Source organism: Strigops habroptila, chromosome 1, assembly GCF_004027225.2.
Source record: "Strigops habroptila isolate Jane chromosome 1, bStrHab1.2.pri, whole genome shotgun sequence".
Classification (NCBI taxonomy): Eukaryota; Metazoa; Chordata; class Aves; order Psittaciformes; family Psittacidae; genus Strigops; species Strigops habroptila.
This window is the reverse complement of record NC_044277.2, coordinates 102,766,789-102,790,065: the sequence shown is the minus strand read 5'-3', so window position 1 is coordinate 102,790,065 and position 23,277 is coordinate 102,766,789. Positions and strand designations below refer to the sequence as shown.

Below are 23,277 nucleotides of genomic sequence, written 5' to 3'. Positions count from 1 at the left end.
ACTGGGAGTTTAGAACCTAAATCATGTGGTCACAACTGCAAACAAAAACCTGGAGCACAATCCAGTTGCCTAAATCTAGAAATTTAGTAACATTTGAGATGCCATAATGTATTTGAGATATCCACACAGTGCTGGAAGATGTGCCAGAGACACCAAAGATACCAGAATATCTAAGCTCTCCAAGAACATCTAAAATGGCACTAGATGCTTATAGTTACACAAGTGAATCAGGCCCCTAACATTAGAAATCTTCGTACTGAACTAAATCCAACTCCGAATATTCAGGCCAGAGAAATAGCTGTGTGTACAAAAAAAGAGAAAAGTTAGGTTGTTAGGGAAATTCTAAAACTTACAGGATTTTATGTGTTTATTTATGCAGCACAATAGAGATGCTGACAGATCTTACCACAGCTGTAAGTGTAGAGGTCTATAATGTGTCATAACTCTGCTACTGATGGCCACTTCAAACTTCCCTTTCAAGTCCATATAGTGCTGTCTCCCTCTGGTGCCAAAATCTAACTTTCAGATTGTTTTAAAAAACAAGTTAATCTGATGCATGCAAGAAGAAGGGGGGGGGGGGGGGGGAGGAATGAGAGGAGAAAAAAAAGAGGGAAAAAATTGAAAATAAAGAAAGCTTTTCTGCTCATCTAATTGTCATACCACATGCAAGTCTAATGAATCTATCTTCTGTTCCAAATACTTACAAGCTTCTTGTGGCAGTGACGAGGCTGTGCCTGAAATATATGCTCATCTTTGTCATGATCACTTAAAATTGAACTTTTTCTTGAAATAGGTTTTTCTTTCTTCATTTCTTTTTCTTCTGAATTTTTCAAGTCAGCAGCTGACATTTCAGATCTGACAGGTAGGGTCTTATTACCTTCTCCTGCAGCCAACATCTGTAAAAGAATCAGCAAAAGATCTGTCTATTAATACAAGGCAAATGCCAATGCATGGACTAGGATCATATACAGTTTAATTATTATGTTATCTGAATGCTCTACACCAACAATTCCTACTTTTCAAATATTAAACTACTATAAAAAGATAGGAGTACAAAATGCTATTTACAATACTGAAAGATAAAGTGGGGTTACTTATCAGCTACTGTAATTAAAGTCTATCTTTGCCACTTTAGATATTGTATTTTGTATCTGAATTACAGAATACTCTGGTGTATCCTCTTAGTCTCCTTTTCCTGCTTTGGAAAGGACCTTGAGTCCAAAGACAACTGAAGATGAAGGGCTCAAACTAAATCCAAAAGTGTTAAACTTTTCTTAACTATTAATCCTGTTGAATGAGAAGAAGATGGAAGAAAAGCCTAAGTAAATCTTGGCAAGCTGGAATTTTGGACAGAGAAGTATTACAGGTCTGTTGACAGCTGTAGAGGAGGAATTTGACAAACTGGTGATGCAGTTCACCTTAGTGATGAAATTGGATACTTGCTAGAGAATATTTGCATGTCCTCTTACAAGTCTGACTTTTCTGATTGTTAGCAGTAAATCAAAGGTATCTTTTATAAAAAGTTAAAAGATAAAATATGTCCCACCGATAATTTTCTGTCTATCTTGTTGCCTCAGCTCAGAGCTTCATTTCTCAGAAATAGAATAAAAACAACAAAGTGATCCCTGGTCCCATACAGGCGAAGGAATGAATTAATCTAGGAAATACTGTGCCAAGAGGAAACACTGTAGAAATCTGATGTGTGTCTATGAGCTCTCCAAATGAACAGCAAAAAATTAACACTGTTGCTGGATGTCCATCTACATTAATATGGAACTAATGGCATTAGGCTGGACAAATACTAGTACTGCTCTTGCCAACTGGTAGGCCTTCTGCATGCAGTCACTCAAAAAAAGGCATGACATGCCTTAAATAGCCAATCACAGCGGCTCTCAGACAGCTTGCATTTTTAATCAGTCCTGAAATCTATCAACATCAGAACTTCCAATCTCAAGGAACTGGAGAAATGACAATTTTTCTTATATATACAAATTTATCCACTCATACTTCCTTCATCAGACTACGCAGTAATAGCAAGAAGGAATATCTAGAGAAAGGAGTTTTTGTACACAGCAATAGTGGTAGTGTACGAGAAAGGGGTAAACCACAAAGCATAGGCATCTGTGCAATACCAGGAAAGCTATATACTTGCCAGCAAGCCATTCCTATACAATGTCAGGTCTGCAAATCCTAAAACTTTATATGATTTAACTTGGACTTATTCTATTAGTTTGTAACACAGAAATGTTTATATATATTTATATATATTTATATATACATACACATGGATTTATAAAGAGACAGAAAGACAAATAAAGTGTGAGAAAATATTTTAAGAAGCACATGTTTAATTAAAACTCTTATTTCCCTAATTCACAAACAGAAGAAAACAAAAGGAACCCTATATAATACATATATTTCCTATAATAATTTACAAACCTGTTCTTTCTCTAGAATTTGATAGGCATCCTGAAGTAATTTTTCCTTTGCCTCTATAGCTTTATTTTGCTCTTCATATGCCAAAGTTACCACAGCCAAGATCAGATTGAAGAGATAAAATGAGCATAAAAAGATGACTGCCATAAAAAATAAAACGTAGCTCTTTCCAGATGTACGGATAGTCTGTTAAGAAAAGGTTATAAAAAATAAAGGTTTTAATAATTTCTTAACAAACTAACATTTAAAATAGAATTTCAAACTAACTTTAAATGATTTATTTTCCTATACAAAACAAAGGCTCAACATATTGCACTGTTTTCATTAAACAACAGTAAGATCTACCTCTGGTCTAAGTTAAATAGAAGGTGTAGAAACACATCTAGTCAGGAGTTCCCCTGGCCTTCAAGCGAATAAATTTTGGCACTTAAAAATGTCTCTGTGATCACACAATGTTTTCCCTTTATGTAACAGACCATCAAACATTCATAATGATGCCATGTATTGCAGAGAAGAATTTACAAAACACATTCTTAAAATTAGATTTAATATCTCACAGCAAATTGGGCAAATGATCATCTGAGTTTAAGTTATGAGAAGACAACTTCAGCTGTAAAGAGATACACAGGTGACTACAGAAGAAACTAGTAAAACTCAGTAGTATGAGTGAAAGCTAGGATTATCTAAACAATCACGAAAGATGCTCTGAGAGAATCAGAGGCAATATTTAGACTGATAGCTTATTGTTACATTTTCTCAGTTGATAAATGCTGCTGTAAATAAGTTAAAGTGGACCACATGAAAGTTACAGAACAAGGCAGAGGATAATAACTTTCTAGCAAAGGCACTGCACCGTTTTAAGGGACCCAGAGAGTTCTCTACATGCAATTTTTGTACCATTTTTACCAAAAAGAAGAACTTGAAAGTTACATTCAACTCTCTGAATCAAAACATAAAGGCTCCAATTCTTTTAGTATCAGTTGTCAAAAATTATTTGAAACGAGTGTGTATGTTGAGCCAAAAGGTTCGGTGAGGAGTCAGAACTTCAAAGGAAGAGAAACAATGCATGTAACAAATCCTCATCTCCCCTGCAGCAGCAGTGAGCTCACTAGTCAAATCTACTATATACTCAAATCCTTTGGAGGTTTCATATTAATATTTAACTATTACTCACTGACCCAAGTGCGTTCTCCAATGAGCATACACAGCAGGATTGCTCCTATCCAATGTCACTTGCAGAAGGTGTAACAACTTAGTCATTTGAAGATACTTCTTTAATATTTACATTGATTTTAAAAGAAATTTGTTATCAGTAATGTTGAGACAGGTGCAGAATTTTCTAGTGGACATAACATTTTAAACTGCATGTCTAAAGTCATTATAGCAGGTAGTAAAAGTACCTACTTGTCTGTAGAGACGCTCCCAGTAATCTTGTGTCATCAGACGAAACAAAGAAAGGAAGGCCCAGCCAAAATGATCAAAACTTGTATAACCAAAGTCAGGATTCTTCCCAATCGACTTACAGGTATAGTTTTTTGGACACTCATTGCTAGCCACAAAAGAAATGTTAAACAATATTCACTTGCAGTGTTAGATTGTACCTGAAAGCATCCAGTACACAACATCAAATACAGATTTGTTCAGTTTATCTGAAAGTCTGTTTCATTATTCCTCAATATAATTCTTCTAGAAAGGCTGATTTATATCAGACAATCCTAGAAAGTCATTTGTCTAGTTAAACTGACTAGACAGAAACTCTAGTTCTGCCTAGTTTCTGACTAGACAGAAACTAACTCTCCACTGATGTAGGATACATTCAAACAAATAAAGAGGGGAAAAAATGGATTTTTAAACAATAATACACCAAGAGGAGGAGAGTTCATTTATATCTCACAGGTCTTTACTGATCTCTCTCCCTACTCATACATGCAATCCTACATCACCGCTTTATTACCAGTTGTTAGCAACAAAGCACATAAATAATTGCTTGCATCCTAATACTATACTTCATTCTTTTTCTGATGTGAAATATCTGGGCTTTAATTTAATAACACAGAGACATTCCACCCTCTTCATCACCATTCCTTTAGGCCAAAATATATAGCTGGAGGAAAAAGTAAGGAAGTATACTAAAACTGTTTTGTTCACTTACTCACGATTTGAACTGAACCCACAGAGCAATATGTCAGAAGATTTATTCATTCTGGCGCAGATATCTAATAAAAATAAACAAACAAGTAAATCAAGGAATCAAAAAATAAAAAGTTGACAGTTCTTACAGCACTCTGGCAATAAACCATACATTATTTCACTTTTAAAAAAAAACCTTGCTGCACCAAATCTCTGTGAAAAACTTTCACAACAAAGGGCACATAGGGTTGTTTCTCAGCAGATCTGTCCCTATGGCAATTAAAAAAAAAAACGATTATGAACAACTCACAAGATAAGATTTTATTTGATCTCTGGTAAAAATCAAAATCTCTGTCAGAAGCAGGCAAAATCCCTGAATGATATAATTAAGTAATGGAAAAAAAACCATTCTCTGTGCAGTACCCCTAAAATTGGGATCCCCATACAATATGCATAGGCAAAGAAGCAATTGCTTATAGAAAACTCAGTCTCTTCTATCCTATAGACTGCTAATCTTTCTCCAAATCCAGGATCCACTAATCTCGCATTCAGTTGCCCCAGAGACTTCCTATTACTTGTGCAAATGGAAGGACGTACCTTCTCGTGAGAAATATGTGCAACTACATTTTAACATCTTTGTTAAAAAAAACCCCAAGACATACATAACAAAATACACAGATTATGAAATGAGAGAAAAGAATAAAATTTACCGTCAGTACTTGGTACATACATCTTAGCATCCTTACATAATGTATCACTGTAGTCAGTATTATTGAGGACACATTTGAATGTTAAATTGCCCATAAAAAGCTGAAGGCCTATTAGAGCAAATACACTCAAGCAAAAAACAGTGAAGATCAACACATCTGTAAGTCTCTTAACAGATTCAATAAGTGAATTTACGATGACTCTCAGACCTAGAAAAGTAAGATTCAACAATATGCAAAATGAGAAGAGGAATGCAGTAGTGTTCCCATATGATAATACACAACAGTTGAAAGTATGTTATGGTTTTGCAACTTCAGAATATTAAATGAGATAAAATAAATCATAAAATGATTAATGTGTTTATACTTAAAATTCCTAATCATAACTTATCTGGCTTTTACTTCCTTCTAACACTAATTTTGCTAACTTGAAAATTCTAAAGTAAGATGGCATCTAAGCAAACTCTAAAGAACATTAATGAATATGGACAGATTTCTGTGCTTGATTAACATTCAGCAAGTACTTCACATTGTGCTAAATATACATTACAATAAACAACAGCTTCTGCTGACCTCATGGAATTCTCTTTTAGAAATTAATGCCTTACAGATATCACCAGTTTAAAAACAAAGGAACATTTGTGACACTGGGAAGGGAAAAGATATATGCCTAGGACCACCCAGCTGGAATGCAGCTTGGCAGAAAAAGACCTGGGGTTCTGGTGGACACCAAGCTGAATATGAGCCAGCAATGTTGTCTTGCAACAAATATGAATGGTATCCTGTGCTGCATCAAGCAAAGCATGGCCAGCAGGTCGAAGGAGGTGATCATTCCCCTCTGCTCAGCACTGGAGAGGTCACACCTGGAGTACTGGGTCTAGCTCTGGACTCCCTAGTACAAGAGAGACATGGACATACTGGAGAGAGTCCAGCAAAGGGCCACAAAGATGACAAGGACTGGAGCACCTTTCATGTGAGGAAAGGCTGAGAGAGATGGGAATGTTCAGCCTGGAGAAAGGAAGGGTCAGGGAGGATCTCATCATTGTGTATAAATACACAATGAAGAGAGCGTAGAAACAGGATGGAGCCAGGCTCTTTTCAGTGGTGCCCAGTGACAGGTTCAGAAGCCTTGGGCACAAACTGAAACACAGGTGGTTCCCTCTGGACATCAAGAAACACTTTTCTACTGTGAGGATGACTAAGCACTGGCACAGGCTGCCCAGGGATGTTGGGGAGTCTCCATCCTCAAAGACACTCGAAAGCTGTCTGGATACAGTCCTGGTCAACCAGCTCTAGATGGTTCTGCTTGAGAAGAGGGGATGGACCAGAGGGGATGGACCAGATGGCATTCAGAGGCCCCTATCAATCTCAACCATTCTGTGATTCTGTGAAAATGGGTTACATACAAACTGAAGACCAATATTCTGGCAGAATAACTGGATTTGGAACATGACATAGCCAGAGAGTGATATCCATGATTTTTCTAGAAGTCTTCTGTAAGAAAAAAGTAAAATTACATTTAATCTTTGTTCTCCACACTGAATATGAAAGGAAAAGTACTGATGGGTGGCACTGACATTAAAAATTAAATATTTTTTATGTTTAATTACTGTTATAATAGAAAAATCAAAAATATATTTACAATTACATAGAAATTGTAAGGTTAATATAGATGATGACAATGGGATATATAGTCACATGGATTTTCAAATGAGTTGCTACAGTTGGACTCCGAAATCTATACTTCGGTATCCTAATTAGTGGCATGACTCAAAAAAGTATCAAATATGTAAAACACTGTTTAAAGCATTTATGCTCAATCCAGGTAGTGGCTGTGGTCAGTAAATAAACAAATGAAACTCTGAAATATTGTGAAGTCAGCATTCTGGGAAATAAACCATAGAAGATTAAGCTAATGAAGTAGAATATAAAACCAGAATTATGGTGGTATAGCCATATTATGTTAAGACAACATATTGAACAGTGTGTGCAGGTCAGAAAAGACAAAAATAAACAGGCAAAGGCACTGGGCTAAGAAAAATTGAACATTAGTGATGGGATAGAGAAAGCAGAAAATACAAAAATTTGCTTGCATCAAAATGGTTTCGAGGAAAGATGACTGTCCTGGTTTTGGCTGGGATAGAATTAATTTTCTTCCTAGCAGTTGGTGCAGCGCTGTGTTTCGGCTTTAATCTGAGAACAGTGCTGATAACACTCCGATGTTTTAGTTGTTGCTAAGCAGCGCTTATCCTGATCGAGGACTTTTCAGTGTCTCATGCTCTGCTAGGGAGGAGGAGCACGAGAAGCCAGGAGGAAGAAGAGACAGGACACCTGACCCAAACTAGCCAAAGGGGTATTCCATACCACAGCACGTCGTGCCCAGTATATAAAATGAGGGGAATCACCCAGAAGGGACCAATCGCTGCTCAGTTCGGGCTGGGTATCAGTCAGTGGGTGGTGAGCAACTGTATTGTGCATCATGGCTGGTTATTGTTTTTTCCCTTTCCCCTTTTAGTTTTATATTCATTCCCCTTGTTATTTCCTCTATCATTATTGTTATTATTAGCAGTAGTATATTGTACTTTAATTATTAAACTGTTCTTATCTCAACCCATGGGGTTTACATTCTTTCAATTCTCCTCCCCGTCCTGCCCCGGGAAGGGGAAGCGGGGGGTTGAGTGAGCAGCTGCGGGGTACTGAGTTAATGGCTGGGCTTAAACCACAACAATGATAAAAATTATTCTGTTGGGATGCTGCTGAGAGTTACTGCAGACTGCAAAGCAGTTACACATTGCAATCCCCTTAACAGTCACAAAAACTGACCAGAAAACTGAAGACAGGAACAGGAGAGGAATTAGAATTCGCATACTGCTGAAGCAGAGAGAAAATCAGTAAGACATGTTGTTCCTTACCTGGTATTACTGAAATAGCTTTCAAAGTCCTCAGTACTCTGAAAGTTCGAAGAGCTGAACCCTTGCCCATAGTTACATACCTATAAAATTAAACCACAATATAACCGAATGACAAAGATCTAGCTTTTCAGAGCATATGCATATTGCGCAGACAGTAATGAATAAAGTACAGAAAATAAATAGGTCAACTATGTCCTAAAGTAGATGTATAAAGTTAAGAATTTAAGTCCATTTTTAGATATTGATATAAAATAATTAGACTTTTGAATAGTCCCTCTGGAAAAAAATATACAGTTTTTACTTAGTGTTGATTTGGATGCTTAACTTTTGAGTTCTTATCCATCGAATGTCAAATAAATATAAAACCTTCAATGTAATCACTGTCAGACACTAATCTGATTTAAAAGACCACATGAAAGTATATGTTGCAGCTATCTCAAAACTACACAATATATGCTTCAGGAGAAGCATGTTGAGCAAAGCTAGGTTTACAATATGTTAATTCTGTACCACATGGCTCTCTAACTTCTATTTAACAGTCAGCTAGGTACTTGATTATTGAAACTAGTTTCAATTTAATAATTTCAACAATTTGAAAATTTCAGAAAATTAGTGTTTTGTGAGTAGTATATTCTATACAGCAGTATATTAAGTACATATTAAGTATACAATTAAGTATATATTAAGTATATATTAAGTATATTAAGTATATATTAAGTATATATTAAGTATATATTAAGCATCCCAAGGATGCTGGGGAGGGACTCTTCCTTAGGGACTGTAGTGGTAGGACAAGGGGTAATGGGTTCAAACTTAAACAGAGGAAGTTTAGATTAGATATAAGGAAGAAGTTCTTTACAGTGAGGGTGGTGAAGCACTGGAATGGGTTGCCCAGGGAGGTTGTGGATGCTCCATCCCTGGCGGTGTTCAAGGCCAGGCTGGACAGAGCCTTGAGCCACATGGTTTAGGGCAAGGTGTCCCTGCCCATGGCAGGGGGGTTGGAACTAGATGATCTTAAGGTCCTTTCCAACCCTTACAATTCTATGATTCTATGATTCTAAGTATATAATTAAGCAGTATATTTTATATACCGCTTTTATTACGCTTTATATTGCGTAACATTTTATAAGGTTTCTTTCATATCAGAATGGACATGAATTGTGACTCATCTTATGACAGGATCATAACTAGTAACATAATTCCTTAAAATAAAAGTTCTCAATAGCAGAATCTGATAAACATCGGTTGGAAAGGACCTCTGGAGTTTGACCTCTCACTCAAAGCATGACTTTTGTCAGCAATAGATCAGAACACTATGACTTTGCCTAGCCTGTAAGATTAAATAATTCTCAATTATCCTTAAGTAATAACTGTACTTCAGTTAACTGTTAATTTCCAAACATTTTTATTTGTTGCATGATAGGGCCCCACAAAAAAGAAAACAAAAAACCAAAAAACAAAAATGGGAAGAGATACTATAGTGCTTATATCTGCTTGAATACAAATAAGTTAGGAGCATGAGTAGGAAACTAAACCATAAAATGAAATTGTTCATACAGTTATTGGACTGCTTGATAGGTGCTGATGATTAACATTGTGTAAGATCCTTAGTAGTTTACAGATTACCCATAAGAATACTTTGTTCATATACATATATATGTGTGTGATGACATCTGAGTTCATAACCTATTATTTACAAATAAAGAAAAAACAGTCAGGGGTATAGCTGTTGATGGCAGCCTTTGCTACAGAACCCATGAGATGGTGGAATTTAAGACCTCAAGAGGAATAAGCAAGATGAACAGCAGAATAACAATCTTGGGCTTTAGGACAGCAGATTTCAGCATATTCAGAGATCTGAAACTGCCCAAAGGGAAAAGCAGCCCCCAGAATATCTGGTTGATCTTCAACAGTATTTTCTTTAAGGCACAGGAATCGCACACTCTATTCTGTAGAAAGTCAAGCAGATGTGGCAGAAAACCAGATTGGCTGAACACGGAGCTCCTGTCTAATCTCATATTTGAAAAGGAAGTGTGCAGAAAGTTGAAGCAGACACAGCTCTGGGAAGGGACAGTAAGACATTGCCAAGCATGCAGGGATGAAACAAGGAAAGATAAAGTGTTCAGCTGAAGTTGAAGCTAGCAAGAGATATGAAGGGCAACAAGACAGGCTACTTGAAGTACATCAGCAGTGAAAAGATAACTAAAGAAACTCTGGGCCTGTTGTTTAAGGAGGCAGGGAACGTAGTGCCAAAGGACATCCAAACGCTGAAACTTCTCAGCACTGCCTTGATTAGGTCTTTTCCAGTGAGGTCTGCCTTCAGGCAACCCAGGTCCTTGAGTCTAGCGTATAATTTGCGGAAGTGAAACATTATCCATGCATCTATGTGCTGTGATCGAAGTATCCAAGTTCAGCTGGTGGCTGGTAACCACTGGCATCCCTCATCCATCAGTCCTGGGGCAAATATCTTTTAATAATTTCGTTAGCCTCCTGAAGAATGGAACAGAGTTTGCCTTCAGCAAGTTCACAAACACTAAGCAGGAGGGAGAGCAGTCAACACACAGGGTGGCAAGGCTGCTCTGCAGCATGAGCTTGACAGGCTGGAATTATGGACTGTAGAAACCTCATGAAAATCAGCAAAAGCAAAGGCAAAGTCTTGCCCCCAAGTCAGCATGACTACAAGTAGGAGCTCAGGGCAGACTGGATAATGAGCAGCTGTGTAGAAAAGGACTTAGGGTTATGGAAGACAAACTGAACATGCACGAGCAGAGCACCCTTGTGAAATGGAACCTCTATGACATGCTGGGCTAGATTACCATGAGTCTAGCTCATATGTTGAGAAGTTTAGTTCATACATTGAAGGAAGTGATTTCTGAGAATGAATCTGTGCCCAGCTTTGGTATCTCCAGGGCAAGAAAGACATTTTACATAGTGGAGCAAGTCCAACCAGGGCTCTAAGTAGAGCAGTAAGAGAATAAGATGGTTAAATTATTAGGCTGGAGTTGATTTGTCGAGTTTGAAGAAGAGGAGGCTAATGGTGTGCTGGAGCAGGAATCTAATTGCTCGCTGCAGCTGTCCAATGTAAGGGCTTAGAGAAGATGGATCCAGGCTGTTCTTGAAAGCTCACCATGAAAGAATGAGAAGCAGCAGACATAACTTGCTACACAAGACATTTCAATTAGAAATTTGAGAGAAAAAAACCCGAACACAGTGTGGTTGGAATAGCTTGCTCAGAGACGCTGTTGAATCTCCATGCTTAGAGAAACTCAGAACTTCCCTGCATGAGGTCCTGAGCAGCCTAATTGAAATTAGTCCTGCTTTCAGCATGGAGCTGGACCACAGGATCTCCCAGGGTCCCTTCCAATCTAAATGACTCTACACCTCTAATAAATTGGAACAAGACAACTGAAAATCACTCAGAAATGCTAAATGACAGATTTGCTTTGAAAGGTCTGAGACTGGACATGAATGAATCTCTTCACTGCTGCAAGTAAGACTATTTTGCTTTCAAGATTAACATTCTGTATTTGAGATGCAAAGCCTGAGTTGGTTTCCTCCTCATTTCTTGTCCACCTAGCTAGTTGGTTTTGATACAAATTTAAAACTGATCAGAGCAGTATTCCATCTGGCCTATTACCCTGTCTTCAAGAATTACCCACAACAGATGCTTACAGGGGAGTTTAGACTCAAGACAGTGATGCTTCCCAGTTTTAATTTTTCCAGTAAATTTATAGCTCAGGGACTTCCTGAACAAGACATAGTATATTTATGTTAAAAATAACCCTTACTGTGTTTTCATCTGGGATTTTGTCCAGATGACTTCTGGATGCAACTAAGTTTTTTCCATCCACAACCTCCTATAGGAGGAATATTCCTAGATGTAGTGTGAAAAATTACTCCTTTTTTATTCTGCCATATGACAACTTCATTTGGTGCCTTTAGCTCTTGTTGTAGGAGAAAAAAAATAAAATAAAATTACTTCTTCTCTTTTTGGCTTTATGCCACAGACTTCAACCATATTCCTGCTCTGGGGTTTTTTTTGGTTTTTTTTTATGATAGTTCTACTCTATTTTGTCGGTTATTGTATTGAATAAAAGATATACAGCTTCTCTGATTCTTCTTTTAATTCTTTTGAGATGTCAGAAGCAAAATGACATATTGTCCTAGAGAAAAACACAAGACCACACATAGAAATAACTATATGTTCTGCTTCTTTCTTTGTCTCTTACCCGTAATGTCCTCATTTTCTATTATTTCCTTCTCTGACCATGATTGCACACCAGAGAGGTGCTTTCACAAGATCGTCTATTTGAACTCCAACATCATCTTTCCAACAAGTGAAAGAACCCATTTCAGAACCCATAACTGTCTACATAAAGTTGAGTGTGTTTTTCCGTAAGCATTAAAGAAATAATTCTTGGGATTTATCTTTTATTTATCACCATGTCATTCAACACCCTTGTGACCCACTTTGGATCCTTCTCAAATGAGTTTCAGCTGATTCAGATTACAACTAAGACAATATAAACAGGCATGCTTGGTTTTGGTTGTGTATGTAATCACTTCTTAACAAAATATAAATATGTACTAAATTGAGAACAATCAAACAGTTCTAAGATGACCTTTGCATTTAGGTCTTGCTTTAAGGCCTATGACTATTTTTCTCTTTGCAGACATGCAAAGGATGATTCAACCACAGTAACTCTTAAGCAGGTAGAATGCCAAACATTCTAAAGAACTTCAGCAATATCAGACAGCATTTTATTTGTGTGTTTATCTCTCGAGTGCAAAAGAACACCGAGTTTTACTTACGTTATGACAGCAGTGACAAAATCCACACAGTTCCATGAATCTCGAAGAAAGGTAAATTCATTCCAAACGAATCCTGCTGCTACTACTTTTATCAATATTTCACAAGTATATATGCCAGTAAAAATATATCTGAGAAGGAAAGTGTATATTAAAGTTGCAGAAATAAAATATTAATGAGATTGAGACATTCAGGCACATTTCTACCTTTTGTATGATTTAGTCCCTGGATGGAGATGAAGGTAAAATAAGACAGGTTACATTAATTTCAGAAATACCATGAGTATAAGAGGATGCCTTCCTGAATTTTAGTAAGATTTCCATGTAAATCTATAAGCACATATGTTCACATAAGTATATGATACTATTTCTGGATGAAGGATGGTTCACATTTCCTTATGAAATATTTTTATGGCTGTGTTTATGTGCTAAAGCAGGCTGGCAAATTACCAAGCCTCAACATTTTGGCAGAACAATAACAGCAAAGACTTATTTTAGCCTATAAAGTTTTCACATTTTATACATTTATTCTGACAAATCCTATATAAAATTAAGCTATCATTATCACTGTGCTTACCCCAAAATAAGAGGAATTAAAATTATAGAAACTGAGGCTCAAGCCACATTTTCAAGATTTAATTTGAGAACATAAACTCAAGTTACACTTGATACATTGTACAATTATAAAAGATAACAAAACATTAGGTGGCTTCTTAATGTGAACAACTGAACTAGGGGTGTCCACAGGAAACAGCAAGGAAGAATGGAATTAGTATTGATCCCTTTATAGTTTTGCATCAGCCAGCCATAACAGAACTTCAGGTTATAGGTTTAGAATGAGAAATATCAAGTTAGAATCCTACTGCACAGTCTCTCTAAAAGGCTTAATCCTTAAAAGGAAAAATGGGGCAACCTTCTATGTTACATCAGACATCAAAATTAGCCAATATAGAAAAAAGGGTATATGGTGTAAGCCTCTAAGAAAAGGCACTGAAACTCCACAGAAGACTGTGTGACGTAGTAATCAGAATAATCCCAAATCTTCCTCAAGAGGTCTGCCTGAGAATTTTTAAGCTCCGGAATTGGATCGCCGCATTATTTAAATTATTCAGTCCAGCATGTTAGTATCCCCAGAAAGAGTGAAAAATGGCAACTAAGATACTTACTCAGTCCAGTAGAGTTCATTTGGAAGCTTTACAGTCATGGAAACACAATTGAGTACCACAGTACACAAAATAAAGCAAGTAAATAATGTGAATAATAAGTTAAGGGAAAAGTTCTATACCATAAAAAAATGATGTCCAGAAAAGTTGCTGATTTACACATAAGAAACCATACAATTTTTTTCAAATAATTTCTTTGGTTTTGAATATGCTCAGGACTTTTCATGTGTTTTCCAAAGAAAATTATGTCAGATCAAAATTCTGCTCAGATGGATAAACTTAATGATTTAAAAATAACAATGAATTATTTGCATGTGGAGATAGTTTTGGAAGTTAGGACACGAGCAGGACATCATATGTTTGACAGAAGAGATGAGGAACATTAATGAAAAAAATCTGAGTCCTCTGCTGTCTGCTGCTATTTGAAACTTTAGAAACCTCCATTTCTTCCTGGCAGGAGCAGGAGATAAAGAGAAATGGGCCACAACCCCATAATAATGAGGGTTTTAAGCCTAGGAAAAACAGATGAAAAGGCTCAATTATCAAGAACCACTGTTCCTTGAAACGGGAAGTCCAAATACGCATGCTTAAAAGAGACACTTAAGCTCTGCCACAAGTTCAGAAATCTTTCTCATTTTATGTGGCAGGTGATGAAAACATGCATAAGAAAAACCATGCTTTCATGACAGTTGACTTGACCCCTAATAAAAGTGTTCAGGTTTTTTTTAACAAACACTGGTCTTAAATTTAGGGTTTATTTAAAACTGAACAGTAAATTTAGCAATTTCTAACAGCATGAATGCACATTCAAAGTCAGCCATAAGTTCCCATAAAAGGACCTATTTCTTCAAATTAATAATTCCAAATGAAATTAGATGTTTGGCAGAAAGAGCAGAAACTACTCAGCCTATGGTTTTACACCTGCGATCCTTCACATTTTTACATTCTCCAAACTACATTTATATCATTGCAAAAAAATATATAAAAAATGGGTGGCTCTTCAGAACTTTCTAAACTTGAGTGTGGAACACATTTTTGGGGATAACGTCAGACTCTTTCAGCAAAGCGTGGCTGAAAATCACATCCTTCCCAGGGTGTCACTGAGTTTTGTGGGTTTTTTTAAACTTAGGCTTGTCACCACAGTAGAGATTTAGAAAGAGTTCTGGGAAAGGGCTAAAATATCATACAGTAGCCTATAAATGTTTTTTCATAACAGTATCTGCAAATCATCAGATTTGCAGATTTGAGATTTTTTGGCATTTTTATGTATACCAACACCATGTAAATATCTCAGATGTTGTAAAACAACATTCAATATAACTTTTGAAAAATCTCTATCGCAGCTACATGAGCTTACATTTACATTAATATGAACGAAGGAACAGAACAACAGAAAATGTTACAGTATGTTTTAAAACTGAAATAAGGGAAACCAATAAAAGGATATGAATGGATCGTAATTTTAATTGCTGCTTTTCTGACTGGATTAAAAGGACTAATTATACACAAGGCAGGTGTGGCAGTAAACCGGTAAATAGTCCTACTTTTGTTTAACACCATAAAAGTCTATTAAAAAAAAGAAAAAAGAAAAAAATATTCATATGGTATCAAATATTTTAATGAAACAAAATTTCACCCCAAAATTAAATGTTCAGGTTTTCAAATATGCATCTAGAACTATATCTAACTGCAATTATGAGTAATGCTTTCCTGTATTGTTACTTAGAGCTTCAATTTAATGATACTACATTTTGAAAGAAAGACAGCAGCTACATAAATCATAGAGTCATAGAATGGTTTGGGTTGGAACGGATCTTAAAGATCATATAGTTCTAACACCCCCTGCCATGAGCAGGAACAAAAGTTAAAAGACAAAGGTTCATTATTACCTGCGAGGAAGAAGCTAGTAATGGGAAAGAATTTGAAGCGCAAGTGATGATATTCACTTGATTAAAGTAATCAAAGGATACTATTTTGGGACTGCAACAATGGTGTTAATCATAGTTAGAAGCACTTTACTCTTGGATAGCTTTATAGGCCACAAAAAATTATTTACAAAATACATGTTGTGTGTAACTGCCAGAATCTAGTCATGTCACAGTAAAAATTTTAGTTTTGAAATATATCTAAATTACCAAGTAGCACTATAAATTCCCTCTAAGCTACCTTAAGGTCTTAGGTATTATACTTAGCTCATATACTTAGGTATAAATACTTAGCTCAGTATTTTTTACATGAAGTAAAAAATGAAATCTCTTCATCAAAAAAGTACAGTTCACTACCTTTTTTGTAAATATTTTGAACTGAATCAGCCTTAGTTTCTCTTCATCAAGAATATTACTGATTACTTCAAGAAAATAAATCTCTGGAAGAAAAAAGCTTTCTGCATGTTCTCTGATTAAATTATTATATTCCATTGACTTGCTGGTATAAATAAAAGAAAGCAACATAGGACTGGATGGAAGCTTCTGCTCTTCAGGTCAAGTACCCCTTAATAGTAAGCAATCATACAAAAACCATCTAATTGAGAATGGATTCCTTGAGCACCTACCTTACACAGTCCTGTAGGTAACAACACAAACCACTTTGCAATAGCATGGAGCATATGCAGTATAAATATGGTAGAATAAACAAGACTGATGAGACATAAAATAACTGGAAATTAATTTACTGTAATGAAAATACATGGTTTTGCTACACAGAGTACTTGAAATATCTCAAATATGTCTCCCCCAATTTGTATAATATTCGTCATTCAGCAAAACAAATGCAGTAAGTCATCTACTGTTTGACAAGCACTGTCTATATGACAGTGAGCTCAGCCCCACAGACGTCATATAAACTCCTCTGGTAAACAAAGAATCAGTTATCCCAGAATATATTTCCTATCAAGGTGTATCTACCAAGTGAATCAGGTTTTCACAATTAATTCTAATTGTTGACTGGAACTTAAAATACCTTTTCATTACACAATGTGAAGCATACCTTAGCACTCCTGACCCAAAAAACACCAATAATACCTGAAGATCTGTCTACAGAAGAACCAAAACCCACCAACTTCTGAATAGAAGTTTTACTATCTCTTAAGAGTTCAGAAGACAGAATTAAATAAAATAATGCTTTTGAAAGTTTTAACCTTGTGATCACTGTAGTATGGATCAATATCCTCCAGGGGTTCCCCAATGAGCTCCACAGGAAGATCCCCATACAGAGCTGGCAGGTTTTTGCCGGTTTTCAGGTCAAGCTTAGGAGTAAGTTTATTTTCTTCAACTTCTTTGTCGTTATTCTCCTTTTTAGCTTGAGCTTGCTGGGATTTTTTCTCAGCAATTCTTTTCTCTATTGCTGACAAGGACTCACGGGTGAAAGGTCGAAAGTTGTTAGCTTCTGATGACCAAAACAAGGGATCCATTTTTCCTTCTATATGTTTGTTTCCAGTGCTAGAAGTAACTTAAAAGAGAAAGCTACTGACAATTAGAAAATAACAGAAATTAAAAATAATACCTATCAGATAATTTCTTCCTTCTGTGAAACACCACATTAGAATAGAATAGAACAGAACAGAACAGAATAGAACAGGACAGAATAGAAGAGAACAGAATAGAACAGAATAGAACAGGACAGAATAGAACAGAACAGAATAGAACAGAATAGAACAGGACAGAATAGAATAGAACAGAATAGAACAGGACAGAATAGAACAGAACAGAATAGAACAGAATAGAACAGGACAGAATAGAACAGAACAGAATAGAACAGAACAGAATAGAATAGAACAGAACAGAATAGAACAGAATAGAACAGGACAGAATAGAACAGAATAGAACAGGACAGAATAGAACAGAATAGAACAGGACAGAATAGAACAGAACAGAATAGAACAGAATAGAACAGGACAGAATAGAACAGAACAGAATAGAACAGAACAACAGAACGGAACAGAAGGAATGGAATGGGCTATTTCAGTTGGAAGGCACCTACAACGATCATCTAGTCCAACTGCCTGACCAATTCAGGGCTGACCAAAAGTTAAAGCATGTTACTAAAGGGCATTGTCCAAATGCCTCTTGAACACTGACAGGCTTGGGGCATCGACCATCTCTCTAGGAAGCCTGTCCCAGTGTTTGACCACTCTCTCAGTAAAGAAACACTTTCTCCTGTCCTGTCTGAAACTCCCCTGGTGCAGGTTTGAGCCATTCATCCCCTTTGAACCCATGCATCCTACCACCGGATCCCAGGGAGAAGAGAGAAGCACCTCCATCTCCACCTGCCCTCCTGTAGAGGGGACTGTAGAGAGCAATGAGGTGTCCCCTCAGCGTCCTTTTCTCCAGAGTAGACAAGCCCAAAGTCCTTAGCTGCTCCTCATAGGACATTCCTTCCAGCCCTGTCACCAGCTTTGTTGCCCTCCCCTGGATGCATTCAAGGACCTTCACAAACATTATTTTAGTATTAAGGATTTGGAAGCTGAATTAAAAATAAATAAATAATGAAGGCTGAACCTGTCAAAAAGCAGTGATGAAAAGCAAAAAAACCAATACATGCCCTTCAGTAGCAGTGACTAGAAGTCATAACTGGACAAATATCCACTGACAACGTGAGAGGATTTCTTCAGAAGACCTGTACCAGCATGTGCGCATACATTGGATAACAGACTCTTTGGCCTCTCATCAGCTGCCAAGTATTTATAGATTGTGACTTAGGTTAGGAAAAAGGAAGCTACGAAGATGTGACTGAAAAAAATCCTTGCAATACAGATGACTAAAAGATTTTGGAAAGACAGAGTGAATACTCCTGGGGAGATTCCAATTGGGCACAAGAGGAAAATTTTTCACACTGAGAACAATCAGCCATTGGAATAATCTCCCCAGGGAAGTGGTGGGTTCCCCAACACCAAAGAGTTTTAAGATTCAGTTGGACAGGGTGCTGGGCCATCTAGCCTACATCATGCTTGTGCCAGGAAAGCTTGGATCAGAAGATCCTGGAGGTCCCTTCCAACCTGATATTTTAGGATTCTATGATTCGATTCTATGATTCAGTGTGTACAACTAGCCACGGTTTTCAGTAAGTCTAGCTGGCTTAAGGCTAACTCTGGGTACTGTGAAAATGACACAGAATCTTTTTATGTCAAAACCCAAGGAAATCCAGATATAGTGATAAAATTTATGGAACAAGTGATCTGCAAGGTGTCAGAAAGGGATGAACAACAAGTCGTTAAAAGAAATGGACACATGGGCATTATTGTAGCACAATTATCTATATAAATATCTTAAGATAAAAGATTACCTTTAGGACAATTTCCTCTAGAAAAGCAAAATGCTGTCAAAAAATGAGTCTATTAATGCAATATTTCCCAGGCACAAATTACAAAATGCTCACTAGGGTAATGACTAATCACTGGAGATGATAACTAACAGATTTAGACTTTTACAATGAAAGACAAAATACAAATTCAAGCCCTATGTGCAACTCCTTAATTTGGTTCCATTTACGTGACTTTCAAAACTCCCCAAAAGCATGCAGAGGTCCTTTTAAACGCACCAAGGTGACAGCAATCAAGTTATTTACTCTAAGATATACAATGGTCTGTAAGAGAGGAATTTAAACAAACAGAACTGCTCAGTAAAACAAGTCAAAGTCAGTAAGGGGTGCTTTTTGAGGAGGAGTTTCCCAAGTATACGATAAGAAAACTGGTAAGAACATAAATAGAAAAATGTCCTTCTTTGTGTTTCAATCTAGTTCTAGCTTTTATTATAATCAATTCTGAGTCTCAAATTATTTCTATCCACTCCCTTGTCAATAGCCACCCACTGAATATTTCCTGTGAGCACCTGGATCTGAAAAAATAAAGGCTAAACTATCTGTTTAGTTTGGGTTTAATATGCAGCTAGTAGATTCTTTCATATGGGGAAAAAAGAATAAAAATGTATCCATGTGGTAGGACTTTGTTTGAAAGCACAAAATCAAATAAAATAGCTCAAATATTTATCTATCACATGAACAACTGTTTATCTGTTCACCTGGAATAAGAAAACCCAAGAAAACAGCTCACTACAGCACCTTATAAAATAGGGTAGGAATAATCTCTTTTCCATTATACAATGCCTTGCAAAAAAGCTACTGCTATAACCTACCCAGTTTCAATCAAGAGAAAATACTTCTGCTCTCTCATCCCCATTTTCTTCTATTTCACTACAATTAATTATCAACAGATTTTAAAGATTTTAGTCCTTTGTAAAATCAAACTCAGACATTTTATTGGACTACTGCTGTTTATAAAATACATGGCCTTTTCTTGCACCTCGCACTTTGTCCCCTACTCTTTTGCTTCCCACTCCCCCCAGTCCCAACAAAACCTTTGTGCTTGGATAAATATCTATCAGTGGGGGTTTTTTTTGGTTGCTTTGTTTGTTTTGTTCTTTAGCAGATATAATATACAGTTATTCACAATATCAACATAATAAAATCTATTCACTCCTACCCCCCAAATCAGAAATTCATGTGACAGGCTAGACTGTGCATTACCCAAAAATCCTGAAGAATACCACTCACCAGCATTTTTATGAGAAAAACATTCCAGATTTGTGTTGGTAAAGAAATTCCACTATGTCAAGGTAAGTATAACTCAGGTTAGATAGTAGCAAAGCCAAATTGAGGGCATAAGCCCATATAACAAAACAAGACAAAAAAGTAGTCAGCAATTAATCTGAGAAATATATTAATGTTTAGTAAAATATTATACTGCCACATGTCAAATACAGGAATAGATACATGTTTACAGCAATAGAATAGGTCTACATTAAAGACACATTTTTTTAGGTACGTTACCTGTGTCATTGAAATTGGTATCACCTATACCTTAAATAAAACCACATCTAAGACTTAAAAACATGTGTGCATGTATTTTATATGCATATATATACACACAGTCACATACACACATCTCTGCCTATTTTAATCAAACATACATAGGTTTAAATTAAGTAAATTAGCAATTGAGATTTCTCATAGTATACAAATATTTAGCAAAACCAAAATACTTACAACATCCCCTTCAAAATAAAAAACCTTCACACTGATTTCTTTTGCTAATTTCAGCTAGCTTGTATCTTCAAAGAGACAGAGAGTTTTCATTTTCCCACCTGCACCATTCTGTACAAAAGAACATCCTGTCTACCTAGCTAGCTGCCATGCAGAAAGTTTTCTTTTGTATTGGGATGCCTGGGGGAGGGATGAAGGGAGGAGCTTGGTTGCTCTTCTGACAGCACTAAATGAAACTGTGATCTCACTGGGAATGCTGTAAAAAAGGGAAAAGTGCATGGGTGATACTTTTGAAGACTAATCACCTAAATATTAATCAATTATTTTATTTGTGCTGAATTCTTAGTTATGTTTGTTGAAAGCAAAGAAAGTTTTTTTGTTCAGCTGGAAATATATTTGTAAAACCATATGAAAACAAACGCTGTTCTGTTTTACATTTCATTCTGAGGTTTTAACCAGCTGAACTTTCCAGCATATATTAAATATTGGGATAAATTTTGCTCTTTATTGAAAGATTTTGGTTAGAAATTAGACTTATATATTACTGCGTTTTATTCCTTAATTTCTATTTTTGTATTATTCCCAGGCTATAATGTATGTTCATTAAACCTTATAAAGACAAAATCTCGAAGTCAAATATACTATTTCTTATATACAAGATCACAGCCCAAAATACAGTCAGTATCACATTATGCTATTCTTCCATCAAAATATACAAACCATGTTTTAATAAAATAAAACTCACAACATTTATCCTCATATCTGAAATCACTTACATTTATTTAATTAAAAGTTATAAACGAAGCCTGCTAGCAACAGGTATTGGATAGTAACATGTTTACAGTAATGGTAAGCCCTACTGCTAAGTACAGTTATTTCTCTTACAGTTACATCAACAGAACCCATTACTGTCTAATTTATTTATTTATTTATTTTTCACTCTTTATTGGGTAGATTCTAAATCTTTTCTATTGTCTTTCCTAATGATAAGAGAGTTACTATGGGGTTTGGTGAAAGAATTCTACTGAAGGAACTATGCTGTCTTTAAAAGCCTGGCAGCCTTAATGCATGCAAAGAGAAAAACAATTGTGATCAAACACTTTGCTTGATAGGTATCATCAGCAAAGGAAACAACTAAAGATGGTTTTAAAGAAACAGAGCACTAAGTGTTCTGTGATGCAAGCAACAATAAGCCATTTTAAGTTTCTGCGTAAGTTATTCTCCTAGAAAGCAATAGCATGTTCTCGCAACAAGTTCAATTAAGAGAGCAGAATTTTAAAGATCAGTAAAGCTTCATTCCACAATGGCATTATATCTGCTACAGTCAAAAGCAGCCACATTTATAATGCTATACCAGCTAGTATCACTAAATACAAAACAGATCCTTACCTAGACATATTTTATCTGCTGTGCCTTCTTCATCAGTCTGTCCCTGTGAAAAATGAGGCACAGGGAGTAAAGACAGAACTCAAACTCCTTCTGTCTTTTCTGCATACTGTAATATTTACAATTGGAAAACATCAAGATTTTTATTTGTGGCTGTTAAAAGAAAGCCTTGGGACTTGCAGCTAAGAGCAAAACATTTAGACAAGTATCTTTTACTGTGTTACTATGTAAGGTGTACTTTCTCCTGTTAGGAAGGGAGTTTCTTTAAGGGATAGGGAGGGGGCAGAAAACTTACTTCATAGCAAGAACATTGTTTTCGTCCCAGTTTCATTTCTTAGTATAATAAGAGCAAGCAAGCAAGCATCAAACAACAAAACCTGAAGTTTAATACATATATATAAAAAAATGTTCATTATAGAAATTACTAACTCTGTTAATTTAGCCATCATGTTCCTGACATGGATCTGTCTCTTCCATTAACTGCAAAGTATAGCACTCTTCTTTTTTCTATTGCCAGAGCACAAGAAAAATATTTCTTTCTTGGTAGCATTAGTACATCACCATTAGTCTAACAACTAAGCATGTGCAGATGTCAAAAGCTGAAAAAATAGATTTTTGCATAATTAGATGTATCTTGTGACTGTGCCATAACTCAAAACACTAGATGCTGCTCTCAGTTACTGGTAAGGTAAATACAGT

At 36.1% G+C, this 23,277-nt stretch overlaps 1 protein-coding gene across 1 annotated transcript in view; it reads right to left on the bottom strand.

Annotated features, from left to right (window-relative positions):
- LOC115614859 (sodium channel protein type 5 subunit alpha-like) overlaps positions 1 to 21,393 on the bottom strand; it is a 46,539-nt gene extending 25,146 nt beyond the window's left edge. Inside the window, exons 1-10 of the mRNA XM_030502260.1 lie at positions 21,199 to 21,393; positions 17,294 to 17,604; positions 15,599 to 15,723; positions 14,161 to 14,244; positions 12,998 to 13,126; positions 8,186 to 8,265; positions 5,277 to 5,483; positions 4,589 to 4,652; positions 3,841 to 3,985; positions 705 to 896 (exon numbers count right to left, since the gene is read on the bottom strand). Of these exons, the coding sequence (XP_030358120.1) occupies positions 705 to 896; positions 3,841 to 3,985; positions 4,589 to 4,652; positions 5,277 to 5,483; positions 8,186 to 8,265; positions 12,998 to 13,126; positions 14,161 to 14,244; positions 15,599 to 15,723; positions 17,294 to 17,566 (1,299 nt within the window). The 5' untranslated portion in view covers positions 17,567 to 17,604; positions 21,199 to 21,393. The remainder of the gene's footprint in view (positions 1 to 704; positions 897 to 3,840; positions 3,986 to 4,588; positions 4,653 to 5,276; positions 5,484 to 8,185; positions 8,266 to 12,997; positions 13,127 to 14,160; positions 14,245 to 15,598; positions 15,724 to 17,293; positions 17,605 to 21,198) is intronic.
- Between the last annotated feature and the right edge of the window lie 1,884 nt (positions 21,394 to 23,277).